The sequence below is a fragment of the Cetorhinus maximus genome, chromosome 23 (assembly GCF_964194155.1).
Source record: "Cetorhinus maximus chromosome 23, sCetMax3.hap1.1, whole genome shotgun sequence".
Classification (NCBI taxonomy): Eukaryota; Metazoa; Chordata; class Chondrichthyes; order Lamniformes; family Cetorhinidae; genus Cetorhinus; species Cetorhinus maximus.
In genome coordinates this window covers 51,221,461-51,248,195 of record NC_135901.1, presented here as the reverse complement: position 1 = coordinate 51,248,195, position 26,735 = coordinate 51,221,461, and the positions used below count along the sequence as shown (strand labels likewise).

The 26,735-nt window shown below is 43.7% G+C and overlaps 2 protein-coding genes and 1 long non-coding RNA gene across 3 annotated transcripts in view; 1 reads left to right on the top strand and 2 right to left on the bottom strand.

Moving 5' to 3' along the window:
• Positions 1 to 2,184: 2,184 nt before the first annotated feature.
• LOC144698030 (uncharacterized) overlaps positions 2,185 to 26,735 on the bottom strand; it is a 45,023-nt gene continuing 20,472 nt past the window's right edge. Inside the window, 5 exon segments of the mRNA XM_078569969.1 lie at positions 2,185 to 2,878; positions 2,930 to 3,135; positions 3,138 to 3,429; positions 4,665 to 4,719; positions 8,077 to 8,206. Of these exon segments, the coding sequence (XP_078426095.1) occupies positions 2,330 to 2,878; positions 2,930 to 3,135; positions 3,138 to 3,429; positions 4,665 to 4,719; positions 8,077 to 8,206 (1,232 nt within the window). The 3' untranslated portion in view covers positions 2,185 to 2,329.
• LOC144698289 (uncharacterized) lies at positions 7,556 to 12,822 on the bottom strand. The gene is made up of 2 exons (XR_013580478.1): positions 12,685 to 12,822; positions 7,556 to 8,429 (listed from the first exon to the last, which is right to left on the bottom strand). It is a non-coding gene; the product is annotated as an uncharacterized LOC144698289 (long non-coding RNA).
• On the top strand, positions 20,038 to 23,691 carry LOC144698282 (uncharacterized). The gene is made up of 2 exons (XM_078570253.1): positions 20,038 to 20,192; positions 22,741 to 23,691. The coding sequence occupies exon 2, from the start codon at positions 22,842 to 22,844 to the stop codon at positions 23,541 to 23,543; it is 702 nt and encodes a 233-aa protein (XP_078426379.1). The 5' UTR covers positions 20,038 to 20,192; positions 22,741 to 22,841; the 3' UTR covers positions 23,544 to 23,691.

Here is a 26,735-nt window from a genome sequence, read left to right as displayed (position 1 = left end):
GGAAAAGACAGCTGGAATTTCTCTAATCTATGATTTACAAGGAGACATTCCCTGGTTCCCAGCAGTTACTTTTCTTCAGGAATTTTCTCATTCTCCCTAAACTACCTTGCCCACTGTTAATTCTGTTATTTCTGATAGTTACACAATTATAGGCATAAACATCACACATTATAATCTGATCTATTCTGTTCCTCACTCTGGTTTCAGTTTATATTGTGGTTAATAACAGACAAACTCTGAACTTTTCCCTGATCTGATTCGAGTTTCCAAAGAGCTGATTCTGTGCAATGGAATGTCTTATCAGTGTTGCTGTGGTGACCTGTCTGCAGTGAACAGCCTATTTGAGTTTCTAATTCAGACTAAACTTCTCTATCCCATAACACACATTATATCAGAGAATTTACCTCAAAGTATTTTAGCCATGTTACAAGGGGTTCAGATACACAGATCTTTAAGTTTGAAGGGCAAGTTTAAAATGCTGTTTGAACCTGTTACTCCACTTTTCCTTATGAAATTAACTTGTAAATCATTGGTTAAGCTGCATTTAGAATATTGAGTCAAATCCTGGGCATCTTATAACAGGAATGATGTCAAGGCCATGGAGAGGGTGCAGGGGAGATTCACAGATGACACCATGGATGAGAGCCTCCAGCTAAAAAGGGATCCATTCGGCCCATTGTGCCTTTGACAGCTCTTTGGAAGAGCGATCTGAATAGTCACTCCCCTACTGATTCCCCGTGGCCTTGTCAATGTTTTCCTTCAAGCATTTCTCCAATTCCCTTTTGAAAGATACTGTTGAACCCGCTCCCACCAAACTTTCAGACAGTGTATTCCAGATGATAACAACTGACTGTGGAATGAAATGTTTTCTCATGGTGACCTGTCTGCTGTGAAGCTCCTGCTTGAGTTTCTAACTTAATTACAATTTCTCTTTCCCAGGTGGAGAGACTGGAGAAACTGGGGGTCTTTTCATTAGAACTAAGCAAGATGAGAGAAGATGTGAGAAAGGAGTTCAAAACTGGATCAAGGACATAATCCAAAATATTCCAGACGCTCCTTGTCCTTCAGGATCTGTGTCCAGGGGGAAACTGATGGTTTTATCTCATCATCATTGAGGTCAACAACTACTGTCAGACTCAAACACTCTCCAATCAAATACAGCACGGATTAGGTACAGAGTAAACCCATCAGCCTGTCCCCCGGATACAGATACCGAGGGACAGGGAGTATCCGGGACAATGACATTTCTCACTCAGTAAGGTAGAAATTGACCCTGTATCTCTCCCCATTAATCCTGAGCTCCACACAGCTTGAATCCTCCTCCTGTTTCCCTCCCTGTAACAGCACTGAGCTAAAGCCAGCCCATAATGAGCAGGGCTCAGGGAGAATGGTTACTAGGCACTGCAGAGATGTCATAAAGCAGCATCATTCAGCCCAGCTGGTCCTCTCCCTGTCCCTTTAAAGGTAGAAAACTGGGGCATCCTGTCTCCAAACACATCCCACCCTGTTCACACTGAGAATCCCAGGGTGGAGAACTGGGACATCCTGTCTCCAAACACATCCCACCCTGTTCACACTGAGAATCCCAGGGTGGAGAACTGGGACATCCTGTCTCCAAACACATCCCACCCTGTTCACACTGAGAATCCCAGTGTTTGGGAGATGACAGCAGGTTCGAACAGTGTGGAGAGGAGAGGGAGGTTGGAGATGAGGCAGTAAGGACGGTGGGGTGAAAGGTTTGTTTTTTGAGGAGGGGGTGATGATGGCAGATTTGAAGGAGAGAGGGACAGTACCTGGAGAGAAAGAACCATTAACAATCTGATTGAACATGGGGTAGTTGGGTGATCAGCAGTTTAGTGGGAATAGGGTCAATGGAGCAGGAGGTGGGTCTCATGGACAAGATGAGCACTAAGGTGGCATGAGGGGAAATGGGGGTGGGGAAACTAAAGAAAGATGTGGGTTCAGGGCTCAGACAAGGGGGGACTTTAAATACAGTTTGTCCTGGTGGGCTAGTGGAAGGGAGGGAAGCAGCAGAGGCAGCTGATCAGATTGTGTCAATCTTAGTGACAAAGAAGCTCCATGAGCTCCTCACACTTGTTGCTGGTGGTGAGGATGGAGGAGACAGGGGAGAGGGAGAGCACTTTAAAAGAAGCTAACTTGTGTGAGAGATAATAACAGTGAGCATTCAACAAAAAGCTGATTTATTTGATTTTTAGCCAGAATATTAACCCCTATATGTGAGTGGAGCTTATTAACTTCAGCAGAAACAGACTCCAATGAATATGATTCAGTTTTGGATGTGATTAACAGCAAAATCCATTCACTGCAGTTACTTGTGAACTCGCTGGTGTCTCAGCAGGTTTGATGACCGAGTGAATCCCTTCCCACACTGGGAGCAGGTGAATGGCCTCTCCCCAGTGTGAACTCGCTGGTGTCTCAGCAGGTTGGATAACTGAGTGAATCCTTTCCCACACTCAGAGCAGGTGAACGGCCTCTCCCCAGTGTGAATTCGCTGGTGTACAGTGAGTTCAGATGATGTCTTGAACCCAGTCCCACAGTGAGAGCACCTGAATGGTCGGTCGTCAGTGTGAACACGTTGATGGGACATCAGGTTCTTGGAACTTTTAAAACACTTCCCACAGTCTGGGCATTTAAAATGTCTCTCATCATTGTGAACATGTTGATGGGACATCAGTTCACCAGAATGTTTATAGCACTTCCCACAGTCTGGGCATTTAAAAGGTCTCTCATCAGTGTGAACTCGCTGGTGTATCAGCAGGTGAGATGACTGGGTGAATCCCTTCCCACACTCGGAGCAGGTGAACGGCCTCTCCCCAGTGTGAATTCGCTGGTGTAGAATGAGTTGAGATGATCGCCTGAATCCAGTCCCGCAGTGAGAGCACCTGAACGGTCTCTCGTCAGTGTGAACACGTTGATGGGACAACAGCTCTCCAGTACTTTTGTAGCACTTCCCACAGTCTTGACATTTAAAAGGTCTCTTCCCAGTGTGAACTCGCTGATGTGACAGCAACTCGGACAACTGAGTGAATCCCTTCCCACACTCGGAGCAGGTGAATGGCTTCTCCCCAGTGTGAACTCGATGATGCCTCATCAGGTTGGAAGATTGAGTGAATCCCTTCCACACTCAGAGCAGGTAAATGGCCTCTCTCCGGTGTGAAGTCGCTGGTGTCGCATCAGGGTGGATGACTGAGTGAATGTCTTTCCACACTGGGAGCAGGTGAACGGCCTCTCCCCAGTGTGAACTCGCTGGTGTACAATGAGGTCAGATGATTGCCTGAACCCAGTCCCACAGTGAGAGCACCTGAACGGTCTCTCATCGGTGTGAATACGTTGGTGGGACATCAGATCTCCAAAACTTTTATTGCACTTCTCACAGTCTGGGCATGTAAAAGGTCTCTCTCCAGTGTGAACTCACTAGTGCCTCAGCAGGTGGGATAACTAAGTGAATCCCTTCCCACAGGTGAAGCAGGGAAACGGTCTCTCCCCAGTCTGTCAGCGCCGATGGGTTTCCAGCTCAGAGGGGGATCTGAATCCCTTCCCACAGTCTCACATTTCTGTCCTTTGTCTCCGTTGTGATCATATTTATGTTTTGACAGATCAGATGATCGGCTGAAGCCACATCCACACACAGGACACGTGTATCATTTCCCCCCCACTGTGAACAGTACAACTTCTTTCCATGTTCAAAATCCGATGATATTCAGGTTGTGATAAATTGGGCGACTCCGTCAGATCCTGATGTGATGTTTGGTTTCAGTTTCCTGACTGCAAATCATCCCCTTCTAACACCCTGTGAAATTGATTTAAAACAGAAAAAAGGGAGTGAGAGAGAACCCACAAAAACACGAAGACAGGTTGTGAAATTGAGCAGAATGAATCTGGGAATTTGTGGGGCCGGCACGAGGAAAAAGTGACCATGAAAACTGCTGGATTGTCATAAAAAACCAACTGGTTCACTAATGTCCTTCAGGGAAGGGAACCTGCCACCCGGTTTGGGCTTACATAAGACTCTGGCCTCTATGACAGCACATAGATAGAGAGAGAGAGAGAGAGAGAGGTATCTAGGAGCAGCAGGGGGTGAAGGAGAAACATTTCATATTTCTACAACGCAACCAGAACTTTGACAGAATTTCCCAAACCCTCAACCTCCTCCCCCTAGAAGAACCAGGGTAGCAGGTGTATGTGAACACGATCAACTCTAAGTTCCCCTGAGAGTCACACACTGTCCTGACTTGTCTGATATCCAGTACTGGATGAGCAGACATTTCCTCCATTTAAATATTGAGAAGACTGATGCCATTGTCTTCAGCCCCCACTACAAACTCCACTCCCTAGACACCGACTCCATCCCTCTCCCAGATAACTGTCTGAGACTGAATCAGGCTGTTCACAATCATGGTGAAATATTTCACCCCAAGATGAGCTTCCAACCACATATCCACATCATCACCAAGACCGCCTATTTCCACCTCAGTAACATCGCCCGACTCCACCCCAGTCTCAGCTCATCTGCTGCTGAAACTCTCATCCATTCCTTTGTTACCTCTAGACTTAATTATCCTAACGCACTCCCGGCCGGCCTCCCACATTCAACCTCCCTGTAATTTTGAGGTCATTCAAAACTCTGCTGCCCGTGTGCTTACTCGCACCAAGTCTTGTTCACCCAGCTCCCCTGTGCTCAGTGACCCAGAAAGGTTCCTCGTTAGGAAGCAACTAAATTTTATATTTCTCATCCTTGTTTTCCTCCATGGTTGTGATCATCCCTATGTCTGTAATCTCCTCCAGCCACACACCCCTCCGAGATCTCTAAACTCATCTAATTCCAGCCTCTTGAGCATTCCTGATTTTAATCACTTCACCATTGGTGACTGTGCTTTCATTTGCCAAGGCCACAAGTTCTGGATTTTTGTCCTTGGACTTCTCCACCTCTCTTTCTCCCCTACAAATCATTCCTTAAAACCGACCTCTTTGACCAAGCTTTTGGTCACTTGCCCCAATATCTCCTTATGTGGCTCAATATCAAATGTTACTTTGTAACATTTCTGTGAAATGCCTTGTGAAGTTTTATTATGTTAAAGTCCCAGTATAAATACGAATTATTGTCACTGACTTGGACAGATACCGTTGTTCCACCTCATTAATAAGACATTGTAACTCAAAGCATGAAGCAGTTTGATGGACAAGTTGTTCTTATTCTGTCAATTAAGATTCCAAAAAGTTGACCCCAATAAAGATGGCCGCCGCGCATGCGCCCCGCCAGGCGTTGCCCCCAATAAAGATGGCGGCCATTAACCCTGGGCCTGAAAGTGGGAGAAACCTCGGCGTAAACGAAGGGGACGGTCCAAAGTTTACCATAAGTTCTTTCTCTGTGTTTGCCGTTTACACAACATGTTTACGAAGCCAACCCGCCCACCGGCCTGATCCATCGCTCCCTTCTCCCCACCATTTCATCCACTCACCGATTGCGAAACTAAGAAAGAAGCTTCCCTTCATCGCCATTACTCACACTGCGCATGCTTCACTCCCAGCCCGGCCCCGCCCCTCATTCACTCCGATTGGTCGGAGGACCAGCCACTCCCGCTCGGTCCCCCAGTCCCGCCCCCTCTTCCTATTGGTCCAGAGCTGCCGTCAATCAGCCGGGCATTGTGACGGTTTCAGATGGTGAGAGCGGCCACAGACTCAGCCTGACTTGCTGATTCTTGGCAGCATTTTCTGTTTGGGAATTAGAGCTAGAGATGGATGGTCAGTTCCCCTCTGTCCGGGGGGGATTCACACTCATTTCCCTAGTGCACTGATTATCACCTTTACTTTACATGAGAAAGTCCCCGGTTCAATCCCGGCTGGAAGCTTTGTGTTTACAATTGTTACTGAGGAGGAATTAACAGTGAGTTTAGTTTCATGTTGAACAGGGGGACAGTTATTGTCTCATTCTGTAAAAGCTCCTTCTTCACCTCTAAACAGGGAACGATAAATCAGAGAAAACTGATCCACTGTGACCCTGAAACAAGACACTGCAGATGCGGGAAATCCGAGCTCAAAACAGAAAATGTTGGAAACATTCAGCAGGTCAACAGCTTCTCTGGAGAGGGAAACAGAGAATGTTTCAGGTCGCTGGCATTTTATAGAAAATGGAAGAATTTGGAGATGTAATAGTTTACAAACAAGTACAGAGTCAGGGAAAAGAGACGAGGAAAGGACAAACGGTCTTGTGATGGGATGGAAGGCTGGAGTGATTAAATGAGAAAGGGGATGATACAACATTGGGTGATAATGAGACAAGTAAATAAACTAATGGGACAAGAGGAGAAACAAAAGACAGGTCCAGAGGAGGGATAAATGGCAACAGCAGAACCGACTGTCTGAAAAAAATGGGAGTGGTGGCAATGATCTGAAATTGTTGAAATGAAGCTTGAGTCTAGGAGGTTGTGAAGTGTCAAATAAAAGATGAGCTGCTGTTTCCCGAGCTTCCACTGAGCTTCATTGGAACAGTGCAGGAGGCTGAGGACAGAGAGTTCAGACCAAAAGTGATTCCTAGAATTAAAACAGTAAATGAGCAGAAGCTCAGGATCACAGTTGCAGACTGAATGGTGATGTTCCGCAAAACAGTCACCCAATCGGGAATTAGTCTCCTCAGCGTAGAGGAGATCACATTGTGAGCAGTGAAAACACAATACTGAATAGCAAGAAGTACAAGTAAATGACTGTGTCATCTGGAAAGTGTGTGGAAAATGCCCTCGAATGTGGGAAGGGAGAAGGTGACAATGAATCTGTTTCAATAAGTCTGTAACAGAGCAGTGCAGTGTCGTGCTGCTGTACCTTTCATTTTAAAGGGAATTTTCAGATATTTTTTCTCACCATGTGCTTGGGTTGTGGACGAGAATGTTTTCACTCTTCTCCATTGATCTTAAGAAAGACTTGGTCTGTAAGATACCGTCACTGTGAGACTGATAATGGATCATTTTTATATCTAAGTTCAGTGAGATCTGATCACTTACTGAGTGAGTCAATCTGTGAAATTGTAACTCAAATAGCCACAGTTACTGCAGGTGATTCTCTGGCTACAATGAGATTGATAAGAAAGGAATCAAGAGCGTGCAGTCCCACCCAGCTGGACACCAGTGGACAGGCATTGGAGGAGGAAGATTTGGTCAATGGTGTCAAAGACTGCAGACAGACAGAGAAAGAAATGAGGGAGAGTTTGGGTGATCAAGAGTTCAGTAGGAATAGGCTTGATGGAGCAGGAGGTGGGTCTCAAGGACAAGATGAGCACTGAGGGGAAATGGGAGAGAAACTAGATAAAGATGTGGGTTCAGGGCTCAGACAAAGGAAAGCTTTAGAGACAGTTTGTCCCAGTGAGCTAGTGGAAGGGAGGGAAGCAGCAGAGGCAGCTGATCGAATTGTCTCAATCTTAGTGACATAGAAGCTCCATGGGTTCCTCATACTTATTATTGGAGGTGAGGATGGAGGAGCGAGGGAGAGCACTTTGAAAGGAACTAACTTGTGTCAGAGATATTGAAAAGATTCATCACACTGTAAAACACCAAGCGGATTTATTTGAATTTTATCCAGAATATTAAAACCTATAACTGGGCTGGAGTTCATTAACATCAGCAAAAACAAACCCCAATGAATATGGTTCAGTCCTGGATGTGATGAACAGCAAAATCCCATCACTGTAGTTACTTGTGAAGTCGCTGGTGTGTTATCACGTGGGATAACTGACTGAAACTTTTCCCACACTCAGAGCAAGTGAATGGTTTCTCCCCAGTGTGAACTCCCTGGTGTGTCTGCAGGTTCGATGACCGATTAAATCCCTTCCCACATTCAAAGCAGGTGAACAGCCTCTCCCCAGTGTGAATTTGCTGGTGTTCAGTGAGTTGAGATGACCATATAAACCCAGTCCCACACTGAGAGCACCTGAACGGTCTCTCATCAGTGTGAACACGTTGATGGGACATCAGTTCCCCAGAACTTTTAAAGCCCTTCCCACAGTCCAGACATTTGAAAGGTCTCTCCCCTGTGTGAACTCGCTGGTGTCTCTGCAGGTTGGGTGACTGAGTGAATCCCTCCCCACACTCGGAGCTGGTGAACGGTCTCTCGCCAGTGTGAATGCGCCGATGAGTTTCCAGTTGAACTGGGTAATTAAATCCCTTCCCACAATCCCCACATCTTCTCTGCTTTGTGACTGCATTTATGTTCCGACAGGTCAAATAATCGGCTGAAGCCTCGTCCACACACAGGACATGTGTACAGTTTCTCCCCACTGTGAACGATTTTTCCTTCCATGTTCAAAATCCGATAATGTTCAGGTTACGATAAATTGGGCGACTCGACTCCGTCAGATCCTGATGTGATGTTTGGTTTCAGTTTCCCAACCACAAGTTCTCTCCTTCTGATACCCTGTGAAACTGATTTAAAACAGAAAAAAGGGAGTGAGAGAGAACCCACAGAAACACAAAGGCAGGTTGTGAAATTGAGCTGAATGAATCTGGGAATTTGTGGGGCCGGCACGAGGAAAAAGTGACCATGAAAACTGCTGGATTGTCATAAAAACCCAACTGGTTCACTAATGTCCTTCAGGGAAGGGAACCTGTCATGCTGTCTGGATCTATACAAACTCTGGCCTCTATTGGAGCAGAGAGAGAGAGATGTGAGATGCAGGTGATAAGCAAGATTTTGTATCACTGCAACTTGACCAGAACTTTGATAGAATCTCCCAAACCATCAAACTCTTCCAACGAGAAGGACCAGGGTAGCAGGTGTATGTGAACACCATCACTTCCAAGTTCCCCTCCAAGTCACACACCGTCCTGACTTGTCTGACATCCAGTAATGGATGGGGAGAAATTTCCTCCATTTAAAAATTGGGAAGACCAAAGTCATTGTCTTCATTTCCCGCGACAAACTCCACTCCCTATCCACCGACTCCATCCCTCTCCCTGACAACTGTCTGAGACTGAAACAGACTGTTCACAACCATGGTGAAATATTTCACCCCAAGATGAGCTTCCAAACAAAAATCCACATCTTCACCAAGACCACCTATTTCCACTCAGTAACATCGCTGACTCAGCCCCCGTCTCAGCTCATCTGCCTTTTGAGGATGAGAATTCCAAAGATTCACTACCCTCTGAGAGAGAAGCATTCCCCTCATCTCTGTCTTAAATCGGCGCCCCCTTATTTTTAAACAGTGACCCCTCGTTCTGAATTCTCCCACAAGAGGAAATTTCCTCGCCACAACGACCCTGTCAAAATCCCTCAGGATCTTAAAGGTTTGATTCAAGTCATATCTTTCCCTTCTAAACTTCAGTAATACAAGCCTAACCTGTCCAATCTTTCCACATAACACAATCTGCCCATTCCTGGTATTAGTCTAGTAACCTTTTTCTAAGCTGCATCTAACACATTTACATGTTTCCTGAAATAAGGAGACCAGTACTGTACACAGTTCTCCAGATGTGATCTCACCTGTGCCCTGTACAACTGAAGCATAACCACTCTACTTTTGTTCTCAATTCCCCTCACAATAAATATTAACATTCTATTAGCGTTCCTAATTACCCGTTGTACCTGCATACTAACCTTTTGTGATTCATGCACTAGGACACCCAGATCCCCCTGAATCTCAGAGCTCTGCAATCTCTCACTATTTAGATAATTTATTTTTTATTCTTCCTGCCAAGATGAACAATTTAACTTTTGCCCACATTATACTCCATTTGCCAGATCTTTGCCACTCACTTAACCTATTTATAACCCTTTGTAGCTTCCTTCTGTCCTCTTCACAACTCACTTTCCTACCTATCTTTGTGTCATCTGCAAATTTAGCCACCATTCCCTTGGTCCCTTCATCCAAGTCATTTATATAAACTGTAAAAAGTTGAGGCTCCAGCACTAATCCCAGTGGCACACCATTTGTTACATCCCACCAACCAGAAAAACACCCATTTTTGCCAACTCTCTGTTTCCTATTAGTGAGCCAATCATCTACCCATGCCAATATGTTATCCCCTACACCATGAACTTTTATTTTCCACAAGAACCTTTGATGTGGAACCTTATCAAATGCCTTCTGGAAATCTAAGTGCAGCACATCCAGCGATTCCCCTTTATCCACAGCACATGTGACTCCTTCAAAGCACTCCAATAAATTGGTTAAACATGATTTCCCTTACACAAAACCATATTGACTCTGCCTGATTACCTTTAACTTTTCTTCATGCTCTGCCACAATGTCTTTAATAATAGCTTCTAACATTTTGCCTACAACAGACATTAAGCTCGCTGGTCTGTAATTTCCTGCCTTCTGTCTCCCTCCCTTTTTGAATAAAGGAGTTGCATTTGCTAATTTCCAACCTAATGAAACCTCCCTGAGTCTAGGGAATTTTAATAAATTAAAACGAATGCATCAACTATGTCATTAGCCACTTCTTTTAAGACCCTAGGGTGAAGTCCATCAGGACCCAGGCACTTGTCAGCCCACAGCTTCAACAATTTGCTCAGTACTACTTCACTGGTGATTGTAATTTTCTTGAGTTCCTCCCTCCCTTCCAGGTCCTGATTTACAGCTATTTTTTGGGATGTTACTTTGATCTTATTTTCTGAAGACCGATGTAAATACCTGTTTAATTCATCTGCCAGCTCCTTGTTTTCCATTATTAATTTGCAGACTCACTTTCTATAGGACCAATGTTCACTTTCATAACTCTTTTCATTTTTCAGTGTCTATAGAACTTCTTTTTTAATCTTACGAACTTCCTTTATCTTTCTAGCTGGCTTTCACTCATACTCTAATTTTTCCATTGTTATTAATCCCTTCATCATCCTTTGCAGTTTTAAAATATTCTCACCAATCTTCTGACCTGCCATCCATCTTTGCGCAATTATATGATTTTCCTTTAAGTTTGATATTATCTTTAACTTTCTGAGTTAACTACACGTGAGGGTCGTCCTCTTGAAATTTTTATCTCTTGTTTGAATGTATCTATTTATTCTGTGTATTCTGAAATATCCCCTCAAATGTCTGCCACTGCATCTCCATTGGCCCATCCCCTTACCTAATTTTCCAGTTCACTTTCGCTAGCGCTATTGGAAAAACTTACCAGGTCAGGCAGTATCCGTGGAGAGTGAAACGAAGAGTTAATGTTTCAGGATGCGCAGAATGAATTACGGGGAATAAAGATGGTGCAAAATCTGATGCGCAATATAAGCTCAGAAGTGGAAGAGAAATGGACTATAGCACAGGAAAAACAATTCCTGACTATGAAAGAAACTGTGGGAAGATAAAGCTGGGAAGCCAGCAGCACATGGTCAGGGGATGGGCATCGGTGGACACTTCATTGAGACAGTCAGAAGGAGTCACAGTAAAATCCTAAACAGAGCTAAACTACACGCAGTATTAGAGACAGAGGAAGTTAGACAATGGTAGAGAGGTGATCAGGGAGGGCAGAGGTGAAACAGAGCAATGGATGAACATGGGTTCAGATCCACAGCAAAAGGACTTACACCAGCCCCAGAGCAATGGAACCTCTCACAGAAACAGAGCACAGAACTAAAATCTCGAAATTGTAGATGAATGGTACTCTGAAACAATTTCACCATTTTTAAATTTAAACTCTCCTGCTGGAACCTGCAGCTGGAAAGATATTATAAGTACTGGAGTCAGAGAAAAATCTCCCAGTTGAGGAAGTACCTGGAGAGCGGGGTGATGTCACAGTGTAATTGTCGATCTGTGATGATGTCACAGTGCAATTGTCGATGTGTGATGATGTCACAGACACAGAACCTCTGAGTCTGTGCAAACCAGTCATCACCACACGTTATGAAGGATGTGAGGGTCCTGAGGTTTATATGAGCCAGTTAAAGGCGGTTTCCATAAACTAATCGTAAAAAGATTCAGAGACACAGTTTAAAGATTTTGGGCAAGATCTACCGGAGAGATATGAGGAAGAAATTTTACACAGTGAGTGCTAATGACCTAGAACTTATTGCTTACACTCAGAGGCCGATAATATCCAGATCCTGATGAATCGAGTGATTCTATCAGACTTTGAGGTGATGTTTGGTTTGAGTTTCCCATCTGCAAAACCTCATCTTCTAGAATCCAATAAATACAGTACTCAAAATCCATTCCTGTCAGTCTAGGGTAGAAATTGAGAAAAAAAAACATTTCTCTTGGTTTGAGTTTGCTGTGTGTAAATCCTCCCCTTCTAACCTCCTGTAAAAGGAGTTTCCAAAAACTATCCCTGTCAGTCCAGGATAGAAATTCGCAACAAAAACGAAAATACCTGGAAAAACTCAGCAGGTCTGGCAGCATCTGCGGAGAGGAACACAGTTCACGTTTCGAGTCCGAAGGACCCTTCAACTGTTGAAGGGTCATTCGGACTCGAAACGTTAACTGTGTTCCTCTCCGCAGATGCTGCCAGACCTGCTGAATTTTTCCAGGCATTTTCGTTTTTGTTTTGGATTTCCAGCATCCGCAGTTTTTTGCTTTTATTATAGAAATGCGCAACATTCTCTCCTCCTGCTATCTGGACCAGGATAACCGCGCATGCGCACTACTGCACATTGCCCCCTATAAAGATGGCGGCCGTTACCCCGGGCCTGGCGAAGGGAGAAATCCAGGATTTTTCGGCCCGTTTTCTGCAAACACAAGACCGGTACCTTTTTATTTGGGGTCTGCGACCTGCACTGTGTCTTTATGAAGCTTTCCTGCCCACTCCGCTGGCTCCATTCCTCCTCACACACCCACTAACTCTGTTAGTTTGCTCCACTCGACATTTTCTATTACCCGCGCTGAGCAGCTTCAGTTACAGGCCAGCACTGCGCATGCTCGTGAATCGGATCGTAATGCGCATGCGCCAAAGGCTAGCCGATGAGCGCATGCGCGGTGAGCTCTAGTGAGGATAGGGCATATTCTTAGCCGCAGCGAATGCTGGGTGACCTCTCCGCCATTGAATGTCGATATGTAGAATCAAAATCTCTGTCCTCTGATCAGAATACGATGGGGCCATAGGGCCAACATATAAAATTGTTGAGTGAACTGATGCAGCGACCAAATTGCACTGACATCCGCAACAATTCTCTCCTGGATGTAACTATTAACAGCAGAACAAACTCTTACAGTTAGACTTGGCCTCACTAAAGTCTCAGCAGATGGGGTGAACTGATGATATTTCTTCAATATACATGGAATATTGAAACCGTGTCTTGCCAGTAGCAATGCTTCAATTGTGAATCAAGTCCTTTGAACTTTTAAAGCTGGTGTGTTAACTGGTGGGCTAACTGAATAAATCCTTTCACATGCATGAATTATCTGAATGGTCTCTCACTACTGAGACTGTGTTGCCGTCTCAGTAAATGAGTTGATAGGGTGAATCCCTTTCCATTTCCAGCTGGTGAACAATATGTTAACATTGTGAGTTTACCTATACAGTTTCAGCTCAGACATGGATCTTGGAGTCTACTGGTCATGGATTCCACATTCTTAACACAAATCATTTAAAGAAAATCAAAATACTGCAGATGCCGGCTATATGAAATGAAACAGAAAATGCTGGAATTTTCAGCAGATCTGATAGCGTCTGTGGAGAGAGAAACATTGTTTTTATTTCAGGTCTGCAACATTTCATCAGGACTGTGCTGCATCTGAACTGTTAATTATGGCTCTCAATCCAAAGATGCTGCCAGATGTGGTCAGGGAACTCAAGAAGAAAAAGGAAGTCCCTTTTGAGGAATCGAATCCGAGGAGAATGAAGGGTGAACTGTCCAACTGAACAGAGACAGTCAAGGCACCTTTCCCTTGTTTAAGATGCTGGAACATTGACTTGTTATCAGTGAAATTAACTGACCTGAGACATTGAAAGGATTCTCGTTACTCCGCATCAGGAATTCAAACCTAATATCGGCTTCAGGACAATCAGAATACTTGGTAACAGACAAGACACTGAAACGCTCGAAGGGAGACGGCACTGGGTGTAGGAGAGCTGGTTCCCGGTGACATGGATGTGTCTGCAGTGGGTAGGATCAGACTGTTTCCATGTATCCACAATGAATGTCCCCCTTTCGGTTAACAGCCGAACGTGCTGACCAATTGTGCCACAGAGACTAATGAAAGCATCATCGGCAATTCCTAACTTTAGCAAACTGCCTTCAGAATTAATTATCAGTTAAATGAAATAAAAGCCATTCAATCATTTCTGCGTTTCTTATTTCTGTTCGTTTGCAAACATTCACTAAATTTGCAATTTGAAATTGAACAATAATTGGCCAAGTTGGTGACATCCTCGTTTTCGAGGTGTTTGCCTCTCCTTTGCCCTCTGTCACTCTTGGTGTATGTGTTTGTGTGTGTTCCTCTCTCTATGTCAATGTGGTTCAGTTCCCCGAGGGGTTGAACACATTTTTCCCATCACATACTTTATTCACATTAGTTGTGCAGTTTCATATCAAAATGTCACAAAGAAAAATATCAGGATGGAAGATGCAGGAGGAGTTTGCAATGTTTGGAAGGAGGTGCAGCAAAAAAGTGGAAGATTCAGCGAGAAATTTTCTTCCCCTTTAACACGAGAGTTGGTACTAGATCTGGGAGATATTTGTGCTGGTGTAAACAGTAAAAGCTCCGCTATTATCTCTATATTTTGCCTTGCACCATCATCCCGACAGTTGGTGCTATGAAACCTAACACAACCCTTTCCTCATTCCATATCTTCACCTCTGTATTTGGTCTTGACGGATGATATTTCTGGCGCCGATGCCATACTCCACTGATTCTGGCAGAGCTTTTATGCGTTTTGAGGTTTTATTCAGCTAAATTTTAGCAATTTGCACGAGGGCAGTAAATTACCATTCCCTGACTCGGAATCGAACCCAGGCCGCAGTGGTGCAAATGCTGATTCCTGACCACCAGAGTTACAACCTAGCCTGATGCCTGTATCTTCTAGTTTCATTTCAGGCCTCTTTCACCAGAGGCACGTTTCTCCTACAAAATGACACGTTTATGTAAAACACAAATAACATTCATTGTCACACAGTTCAGGGTGACATTGGGTCCTTAAGCGACAAAAGAAAGAAAAGAAATTGCAACCTCCTGGTTAACCAACGATTTCTAACAGTAATGATTTTTTCTGAGGATCATTTTCAAATATAATTTATATTTTTAACAACTGATCAACCTTGTACCATTGCACATTTCAAATCTATGAAGTTATTGGATTCAAATAAACCCATTAATTATTCTCTCTTCCTCAGCTCTCCAGTGAGTGAGACAGCGAAAAGCAGCAATATCCGGGCCCGCACTCACCTGCTGCCAGTTTAAAAGTATGTTTACTTTGCTGAGTGTTTATTCTGTGAAATGATGAAGAGAGAACATAACATGGTTGTCGGATACTGCGTTCAGTTAATGTTCCACAGTAAACAGGAGCAATTCAACTACTTGACAACGTTTCTTCCCCGGATTCCAACCAGGGCACCTTTATTGTGTAAAGCGAACGTGATAACCACTACACCACAGAAACACAGCAGGAGACAGCACCCCATACCCCTGATTACAATGCAGTCCTGCAGTAGCACTTTGGGTCTTTGTTTTGAAGAAATAGATTTCAGCTGTTCTCATTAGGAATGCTGGAGACAGACTGATCAACAATGTCATCATCAAATGGCACAACATGTTGGAAAATCATTCGATCATCATATCTATCCAAACCCGGGTGCGCGGCAGTAAGAGCACTGAATCCTAACCACTAAACCGACCTGTGCCAGCTTCTGTTATGAAGAGGAACCAATTAGTCTCAATTTACTTTTCTTTTTTCATAAACATGATGCTTATCCACTTCAGGTAGTTGTCCAATTCACTTTCGAAGAAGCAGTTTCTGCAGAATCCATGCACAATTTGCCATAATTAAAATAGTTTCTCTGACCCCATGACATAATGAGTTGGACTTAGGTTCCTGATACTGGTTTTGATATAATTATTGCTTATTTACACAATTGATTTCATGTTGAATTTATATAAGACGTTTATTCTGATTCAGCATGTCCTTATTCTTTCTGAGTTTATATCGACATTCTCAATACGTTTCCTCTTCAACCTGCAAACCGAGTCTGTTACAGAATAGGGATAAAAACAAAAATACCTGGAAAAACTCAGCAGGTCTGGCAGCATTTGCGGAGAGAAACACAGTTAAAGTTTCGAGTCCGTATGACTCTTTATCAGAACTCAGGGATAAATAATTGTTACAGATTTTCCCTCTTCATAGAACAGGGATAAATGATTGTTACAGATATCCAAAGGTCCGGTTCGATCACATGCTTAAACAGATAGTTTAATTGGTTTAAAATAATTTAGATCTGGGAATGGAATGTTTTACAGGATAAGCATTTATCTTGGAAACAGGAAAGCGAGTCACTGTGCAATACAAATCCAATGGTGCTCATTTGGAGATTTGGTGAATGCTAGCAGATGTACGGGAATGAAGGAACATGGAAGTCAGACAGGAAAAACACATGGGAGAGTTTGGAAGGTTTTTGACTTCGTTTCATCAATAATTTATTCTGGAGGCACCGAAAGGGAAGTAAAGGGAGCAGCACAGTCGGCAGGATTCAAACCTATTTGGGAAGATTCCCAATGGGTTTCGAATCCAACCTTAACCACTCGGCCACAGCAATGAGCCTTCAAAGAGTATTAATGCTGTTCATATAAAATCTTGGGATGGCTACAGCAGAGGAAGAGGACATTCGGCCCGATTGATTCCAGATCACCCTGAAAATTATACTGCCTTGTTCTTCCGACCAAAATAAAGCACTGCAAACGTCAGTGCACGGAAACCAATCCTGACGTATTTGCTCAGGTGAGGAACCAGCTGAAGCTTTCAATGTTGGTTTTCTCAACTCTGAGTTTCCAAATGGGAATTGGACAATAGCTTCAAAGCGAAAAAAGAAACAGGGTTAAGAAGAAAGAGAAGGAAATTGAGATTAATTAGAAAGCTCTTTGTACACAAGGGACATAGACACGATGCGTGGATGTTGGTGGATGTGCGTTGTGCTATTTGATGATACTGTGCTGTGCCATTTGATGATGACATTGTTGATCAGTCTGTCTCCAGCATTCCTAATGAGAACAGCCGAATTCCATTTCTTCAAAACAAAGACCCAAAGTGCTGCTGCATGACGTCACCGTTTAACATTCCAGACAGCTCCATTGGGATCTTTACAGCGCAGGGTTTATAGAGGCGAGTGGGGTCATATTCGCTTCACATGTGATAGTGCAGCAGTTTGAAACCTGGCAAGAGCATTATCCAAGCGTGTTTATTTAAGTGTGAGTGGAAGTGCAATCAGATAGTTTAATTGGTTTAAAATAATTTAGATCTGGGAATGGAATGTCGTACAGGATAAGTATTTATCTTGGAAACAGGAAAGCGAGTCACTGTGCAACACAAATCCCATGGTGCTCATTTTGAGATTTACAACCTTTGTTGTAAATATAAATATCCTGCTGACTAGGATTTTTGCCTTTTGTGATTGTAACCGAATTAATTATCATTTCAAAAGAAGAAAACCCATCCAAATACACAAGTATTTTCTGATTTCCATTCAGGAAATTTGCTTTTGGAAATCGATCAAAAATTGAGTCAAGTTAGTGAAATCCATGCTTTATTCGCCCCTGTCTCCCCTTAGGCCTCTGTCATGCTTGGTGAATATATCTGTGCGTGTTCCTCTGCGATTGTCAATATGTTCAGTTCCCTGAGGGGTGAAAGCGTTTTTAAAATCACAAATTTTATTTACATTAGTTGTGCAACTTCATGTTAAAAAGTTGCAGAGCGAAGCAGCAGCGTAAAAGATAAAAGAGGAGATTGGCCCTTTCTATGTGTGTCTTACAACAACAACTTATATTTATAAAGCACGTTTAACGTAATGAAACGTCACAAGGTGTTCCTCGAGATCATTATATAATAAAGTGTGACCCCGAGCCACATATCCGGACTAAAAGCTCTGTCAAAGGTGGAAGCTTTAAGAACTATCTTAAACGGGGAAAGTATCGATTTCATGTTCCAGCTAACAGCAATGGTTCTTCTTATTGGTTAAGAAGTCACTTGTGTTCAACCTAAACAGACCATTTGGTCAGAGCAAGTACCCGGTGACAATGCGGGAACTGTTGCAGCCCAAGTACCCGGTGACAATGCGGAACTGTGTGACAATGAATACTGATGGAGGGAAAACAGTAACAACTTCACCTCTAACCTTTCGATAAACAGGCAAACACGCTGACGAATTGTGCCACAGAGACTTATAAAAGGTCAGACTACATGGTATCCCAACCAGGGTGAAGGTGAGTCAAATCTTCAGGTTGCCGCTACCCAGATGAATATCACTCTCTATCAGTTTTATTCTTTCAAAATAAAGGGTGGGCACTCATTGTGGATACATGGAAACAGTCTGATCCCACCCACTGCTGACACATCCATGTCACCGGGAACCAGCTCTCCTACAACCGATGCCGTCTTCCTTAAAGCCTTCCCATGTATTGTCTTTTACCAAATATTCTGATTGTCCTGAAGCCGATATTAGGTTTGAATTCCTGATGTGCAGTAACGAGAATCCTTTCAATGTCTCAGATCAGTTAATTTCACTGATAACATCAATGTTCCAACGTCTTAAAGAAGGGAAAGATGCCTTGACTGTCTCTGGTCAGTCGGGCATTTCACCCTTCATTTTCCTCGGATTCCATTCCTCAAAGGGATTTTCTTTATCTTCTTGAGTTCCCTGACTAATCCTGGCAGCATCTTTGGATTGAGAGGCAAAATTAACCGTTCGGATGCAGTGCAGTTCTGATGAAAGGTTACAGACCTGAAATGAAAAGTATGTTTCTCTCTCCACAGACGCTAACAGATTTGCTGAGAATTCCAATATTTTCTGTTTTTATTTGAGATAGCCAGCACCTGCAGTATATTAACTCCTTAGTGAAACATATAAGATCCTGAGGGGACTTGACAGGGTTAATGTGGAGAGGATGTTGCCTCTTGTGGGAGAATCTAGAACTAGGGATTGCTGTTTAAAAATAAGGGGTCACCCATTTAAACCGGAGCTGAAGCAAAGTTTTTTCTCTCTCAGAGGGCCGTGAGTCTTTGGAACTCCCTTCCTGAAAAGATTGTGGAAGCAAAGTCTTTGAATATTTTTAAAACAGAGGTGGATATATTCTTGGTAAGCAAAGGGGTGATACATTATTGGGGGCAGGCACGATATAGATTTCGGGTTACTTTCAGATCAGCCATGATCTTATTGAATGGCACAGCAGGCTTGAGGGGCCGAATGGCCCACTCCTGCTCCTTGCTGTTATGGACGAACCCATTACCAGCAGATTTCGAGATCTATGTCTGAGCTGAAAACATATAGGTAAATTCAAACTGTAAACAAACCATTCACCAGCTGGAAATGGAAAGGGATTCACTCATCATCTCTTTTACCAACACAGCAACACAGTCTCACTGGTGCGAGGCCATTCAGATACTTCATGAGTACAAAGGGCTTTATTCAATTTGCCCATGTGCTCATACTCCAACTTGAAAAGTTCAAAGAGTTTGATCCACAGTCAGGGCATTGCTACTGGCAAGAGGCATTTAATGTTCCATGTTTGGCAGCGAAAAAAAGGCACCAGCTCACCCCAACTGCTGAGACTCCAATGAGTTCAGGTCTAGATGTAGGGCTTTGTTCGGCTGTTCATTATGTCCAGGAGAGAATTATGGTGGAGACCAGACCAATTTGGTCACTGCATCGATTAATTCAAGAATTTTATATCTTGCCCCCTTGGCATCGTATTCTGATTACAGGACATATGTTTCAGTTGCATATTATCACCTTTGAATGGCGGGGTAGTCTCCCAGCATTCACGGCGGGGCAGAATGTGCCCTATCCTCATTACAGCAGCTCCCTGCACATGCGTATTACCCTGCGTGTGTGTGTGTGTGTGTGTGTGTGTGTGTGTGTTTAGAGCATGCGCAATACGTCTGTTTCACGAGCATGCGCAGTGCTGGTCTGTGAGTGAAACTGCTCAGAGCGGGTGAATGTCGAGTGGAGCAAACTAACAGAGTTAGTGGGTGTGTGAGAAGGAATGGAGCCAGCGGAGTGGGCAGGGAGGCTTCATAAAGACACAATGCAGATCGCAGACCCCAAATAACAAGGTACCGGTCTTGTGTTTGCAGAGAACGGGCCGAAAAATTCTGGAATTCTCCCTTCGCCAGGCCCGGGGTAACGGCCGCCATCTTTATAGGGGGCAATGTGCAGCAGGGCGCATGCGCGGTCATCCTGGCCCAGGTTGCAGGAGGAGAGAATATTGTGCATTTCTATCCTGGACTGACAGGGATGGATTTTGGAAATTCCTTTTACAGGGGAGAAGGGGAGGTTTTACACATAACAAACTCAAACCAAGAGAAACGTTTGGCCGTTCAGAATTTCTGTCCTGGACTGACAGTGATGGATCTTGTGAACTCTATTTACAGGATGTTAGAAGAGTGGAGACGAGAAACTCAAACCAAACATCACATCAAAATCTGAAAGTCACTTGATTCATCAGGACCTGAATATCATCAGCCTTTGAATGTAAGCATTGAGTTCCAGGTCACTGCCAGTCACCGGGTAAAAAATCTGTCCCTCACATCCCCCTTGTGGATCTTGCCTAAAATCTTAAATCTCTGTCCCTTAATCCTTTCATAATCAGCTAATGGGAAAAGCTTTCATTTAACTACACTACCCATACCTTTCATAATCTTGTACAACTCTATCAAATCTCCCCTCAATCTCTTTCACACCAAAGAGGAAAACCCCAGTTTCTCAAACCTAACCTTACAATTAAAATCCCTCATCCCTCGAACCATTCTGGCAAATCTGCTCTGCAGCCTCTCAAGGACCCTCCCATCCTTCATGAAGTGTGTTGATCACTGGTTTGCACAGACCCAGATGTTCTGTGTTTGTGTCTGTGACATCATCGCACATCGACAATTACACGGTGACATCACCCCGCTCCCTGGGTATTTCCTCAACTGGGAGATTTTTCTTTGACTTCAGTGTTTCTGATATCTTTCCAGCTGCAGGCTGCAACAGGGGAGTTTAAAGTTGGAACAAGTGAAATAGTTTCAGAGGTTAATATTTTTGAGTATTCATCTACAATGGAGACCTTTAATGCTGTGCTGTGTTATCTGTGAGAGTTCAATGGCTGGTGTCACTCCTCCACTGTGGATCTGAATCCATGTCCACCTATTGCCCTGTTTTACCTCTGCCCTTCCTGACCACCTCTCTGCCATTGTCTAAACTCCCCTGCCTCTCATACTGGGTGTGTTTTAACTACATTTCGTACTCTACTGTAACTTCTGCCAACTCTGTCTAAATGAGGTTTCCACTGCTGCCCACCCACTGAACAAGTGCTGCTGGCTTCCCAGCTTTATCTTCCCACAGTATCTTTCATAGTCAGGAATTGTTTTTCCTGTGCTATCGTCAATTTCTCTCCCACTCTGAGCTCATATTGACTATCACATACTGTCCACCCTGAAACGTTAATTAATTAATTCTATTGTGTGACAGAACCCTCCAAGGTGTTTCACAGGAGTGATAGAAAGCAACATTTGACACCAAGCCACATGAAGAGATATCAGGGCAGATGAAAAAAGGTTTACTAAAAGAGGTAGATTTTAAGGAGTATCTTAAAGGAGGAAAGAGAGGTTTACAGGGGAAATTCCAGAGCCTGTGGCGGTGGCAGCTGAAGGGGGAGACACCAAAGGTGGAGCAGTTAAAATCAGGAATGCTGATGAGGTCGGAATTAGAGAAGTGTAGATACCTTGGAGGGTTGTGAGGCTGGAGGAGATTACAGAGGTAGGGAAGGAAAGACCTTGCACGAATTTAAACTAAGGATGAGAAATTTAAAATTGAAGTTCTCCTTAACCCAGAGCCTTTGTAAGTCAGTGAGTACAGGGGTGATGGGTGAACAAGACTTGGTGCGAGTAAGCAGAGTTCTGGATTACAGGGGTGCTGAATGTGGGAGGCCAGCCAGGAGTTGAGTCTAGAGGGAACAAAGGAATTAGCAATTACATAAAGGGATATGGGGATAGTGTGGGGAAAAAGACATTGATCGGATTGAACGGTGGAGCAGGTTTGACGGGCTGAATGGCCTACTCCTATTCCTATCAACAGTCTGGTTCAGTCTCAGTCAGTCAGGGAGAGGGATGGAGTCAGTGTCTAGGGAGTGGATTTTTTAGCTAGGACTGAAGACAATGGCTTCAGTCTTCCCAGTAATTAAATGGAGGAACTTTCTGCTCATCAAATACTGGATGACAGACAAGTCAGGATGGTGTGTGACTTGCAGGGGAACTTGGAGGTGATGGTGTTCACATACATCTACCCTGGTCCTTCCGGGGGGTGGAGGTTGAGGTTTCTGGAAATTTTGTCAAATTCTTGTTGTGTTGTAGATATACCTTCACCCCCTGCCTCTCTCACCTCTCTCCACCCTTGTAGGCCAGAGTCTTGTGTAGGCCCAGACTGGGTGGCAGGTTCCCTTCCCTGAAGGACATTAGTGAACCAGTTGGGTTTTTATGACAATCCAGCAGTTTTCATGGTCACTTTTTCCTAGTGCCGGCCTCACAAATTCCCAGATTCACTCAGCTCAATTTCACAACCTGCCTTTGTGTTTTTGTGGGTTCTCTCTCACTCCCTTTTTTCTGTTTTAAATCAATTTCACAGAAGGGGAGGATTTATCATCAGGAAACTGAAACCAAACATCACTTCAGAATTTGATGGAGTCGCCCAATTTATCGTAACCTGAATATCATTGGATTTTAAACATGGAGGGAAAAAGCACCGTTCACAGTGGGGAGAAACCGTACACGTGCTCTGTGTGTGGACAAGGCTTCAGCCGATCATCTGACCTGTCAAAACATAAACGCAGTCACAACGGGGAGAAACCGTGGAAATGTGGAGACTGTGGGAAGGGATTTAATTACCCTTCCCTGCTGGAAATACATCGGCGCAGTCACACTAGAGAGAGGCCGTTCACCTGCTCCAAGTGTTGGAAGGGATTCACTCGGTTGTCCCACCTGTTGACTCACAAGCGAGTTCACACTGGGGAGAGACCTTTCACCTGCTCTGAGTGTGGGAAGGGATTTACGGATTCATCCAACCTGCTGACACACCAGCGAGTTCACACTGAGGAGAGACCTTTTAAATGTCCAGACTGTGGGAAGTGCTACATAAGTTCTGGGAATCTGCTGTCCCATCAACGTCTTCACACTGACGAGAGACCGTTCAGGTGCTCTCAGTGCGGGACTGGGTTCAGGTGGTCATCTCACCTCACTGAACACCAGCGCAGTCACACTGGGGAGAGGCCATTCACCTGCTCAGAATGTGGGAAGGAATTCACTCAGTCATCCCATCTGCTGACACACCAGCGAGTTCACACTGGGGAGAGACCGTTCACCTGCTCTAAGTGTGGGAAGGGATTCACTCAGTCATCCCACCTGCTGAGACACCAACGGGTTCACAAGTAACTACAGTGATTGGATGTTGTTGTGAAATTCCATCCAGGACTCACCATGTTCATTTGGGGCTGTTTCTGCTGATGTTAATAAACTACAGCCCAGTTATAGGGGTTGATATTCTGGATAAAAGTCAAATAAATCAGCTTTGTGTTCAACTCACCATGTGTCAAGTCTTTTTAAGATTTCTAACACAAGTTAGTTCCTTTTGAAGGGCTCTCCCTCTCCCCGTCTCCTCCATCGTCACCTCCAACAACAAGTGTGAGGAGTTCATGGAGCTTCTTTGTCACTAAGATTGGGACAATCCGATCATCTGCCTCTGCTGCTTCCCTCCCTTCCACTATCCCACCGGGACAAACTGTCTCTAAAGTTTCCTCTTGTCTGAGCCCTGAAACCACATCTTTCTCCAGTTTCTCTCCCATCTCCCCTCATTCTTCCTAAACAAAAGATAGAGACCTATTCCTATAATATTCAATGCATTTCTGAAGGTTTTATAAGGTTATTAGACAATGATTTCTTACAGATCTCCCCACCATGAAAAGGGAAAATCCTTATTGACTTCTCACAACTGATCTCTGACTAGCCTCACTATTTCTAAGCTCCGAGCTTGTTTTCCTAATTTCTTGATGACAAACCGTAGATAACATACTAAAGCTACTAGAATGATCAGAATCAGCAACACAAACCCTTGAGCTGCCACCAAGAATAAATGTCAAAACTTTTCGACTAAAATGTGATAACTATCGACTGAGATTCATCCTCCCCACCTGCTGATCATCTCTCTCAATTCGACATTTTTGGAATGTTGTAAATACATCTGGTTCAACAAAAGTTCATGCACGGTTTTTAAAGATTCTCCAGCTCTCTGTTCACCTGCATCCACCTTTTGGATATTTTCTAAATCCAGATTCAATTTCCCTCTTCACTTTAACTTTAATCTCTCTGATAGATACGAGTGTGTTTAATTCAATGCTGATTGTTTTATAGTTAGTTTCACTATGGAATATATGTTAATGTCTTGATGATTTAAAATGTCTCCTTCAATTTTCCACAATAATCACTTCATGTTGTTCTGTTGTCAAGTAGTTGAGCATGTCTGGGACCTGTTCTTCAGTGCAGGGTCACCATGCATTTCCACATGTTAATTATGTGGACATATCACATCTGCACACTCACACCAGTATCCCAATACCATGCTACATGTGCCAACCTATGCAAGTCGCCCTTGGCCTTTCAAGTGATCTTATCAAAATATCAATGGGGCGTCTGTCTGAAGATCTTTGCTGATCTAACCCTGCCTGGTTCTGATGCCTTGGATAGTGGCCAAACTGTCGAATTCAGTTTCTGTTAAATACAGAGGCAAGGACACAAACATCACCAAGAGAAATCTCTGTTTACTGGTCTCATCTTAAAAACTTTCCTGACTTTCACTTGAATGTACATGTACATCAGATTGAACTATTCCATTGAATTATACCCAGGTGAATTATTCCATTTCCCAACTGGTGGTGTGATTTTCTCTTTTATTCTAAATGCGTCATTCCATTAATTACCATTCTATCTCATTCAGGAAAACTGGAGGAACTTTATTGTCCCATTTAATACTTATAATGTGGTGTTTGTAGATCAGAGACAGAAGTACAGATACTTGCAATCAGATTGTAGATCATTCCCATATCTCCCATTCTCAGGCACTTCGTCCTGAATGATAACAAATGGGATGAAGCCAAATCTTTAAAAAGCAAAGCCTTTTGTTTACATTGTCACTGTGCTGTCAGTGGAAAGGGTTAACTTCTCAGCTTGTTAGCAAAGGGGCTGAAGAAACATTCTCAAATGTGCACACTTGTGTCAACTTTATGTAGCTTCATTTTCAGATCAAGGATAAAGCAAATCCTATTTTAATCTTTGATTTTCCAATTCTCTTAGTATTTTTCTCAGCTTGGAGAAGATCATGTCCACTGTAGATCTGCCAGCACAAGAAACCACACTGTGCTTCTGGATACACTCGGTCTGCAAGTAGATGGAGTCTTTTAAGCCTGACCCTAGTGAAGGACGTCCCTGTGATGCTGAGGAGTGAGATGTCCCTGTAGTTGTTGTAATCTCCTCTGTCACCTTTCTTTTTGTATATTGTGATCATTATTCAATCACACACGTGTCCTGTGGAAAGGATCCTACCTCCCAACAGAGAAGGAGGAGGTCATGAAGCTGTGACAGTAGATGGGACTTTCTGGGCTTGAGCAGTTCAGCTGGAATTCCATCCTTGCAGGGTGTCTTTCTGCTTGCTAAGCAATTAATGGCCTTTTTGAGCTCAAATGATGAGGGTCCTCATCCAACTCAACCATGACAGGAAACTGCAGGAGAGAGTCAAACAGAGACTGGGAGATGTCTGTCTGATGGGAGTACAGCTCACAGTTCAGTTCAACCCAGTGGGACATCTGTTTACTACTGTCGATGAGAACTTCACCATCTGCTGATTTCAGGGGGTAACTTTGGTGATGGTCAGACCAAGCGCCCTCCTGATCCCATCATACACAGCACGTAGATTTCCATTGTCACAGGCAGTTTGGGTTTCTTGACATGGGTTGATCCAGTGTTTATTTGCACAGTATCCCCCTGGCTTTTACACAACTGTCTCAGCTACTTTCAAGTTACGCAGTGCTCTAGCTGTTGGGTTTATGTTGTAATCGGGTAGGCTTTGCTTTTTGCTTCAATGACAGATTCATCTCTGCTGAGTAGGTCTCAAACCAGTCTTTGTTGTGGGTTCCACCTTTCCCAAATGTTGTTGCTGCTGTGTCAGAAATGATTGAACTCAGCGACTTCCAAGATTCAGCAATATCAATGTTGACTGATGAAGCTTTCATCGATGAGCCTATAAAATACTTCACTATTTTGTTTATCTTCCTTGATAATTTAATTACATAACGGAGGTGTCACTGTGAGTAATGTACAAGTCAGTAAGAATTGTCAGCAAGGATTAATCAGCACTTTCTAATTGGAGATGTTAATCAGTGGAACCTCTCAGACACTGAATTGTAGAGTTCGTGCCAAAGATAAATTTAGGATAAAGTAAAAGTTAATAATTTTATTATAAATGCGTTCCTGTCATGGGTTCTTGAATTAAGGGTAATATCACAGATGGTGCTTTTAAGAGATACACTGCAGTTCAGAAAATCAGTGACAGAAACAGAATATTAAACTCCAGCC

Coding starts and splice junctions, on each gene's coding strand:
- LOC144698282 (XM_078570253.1), top strand. CDS start 22,842: ATGGAGGGAAAAAGCACCGTTCACAGTGGGGAGAAACCGTACACGTGC.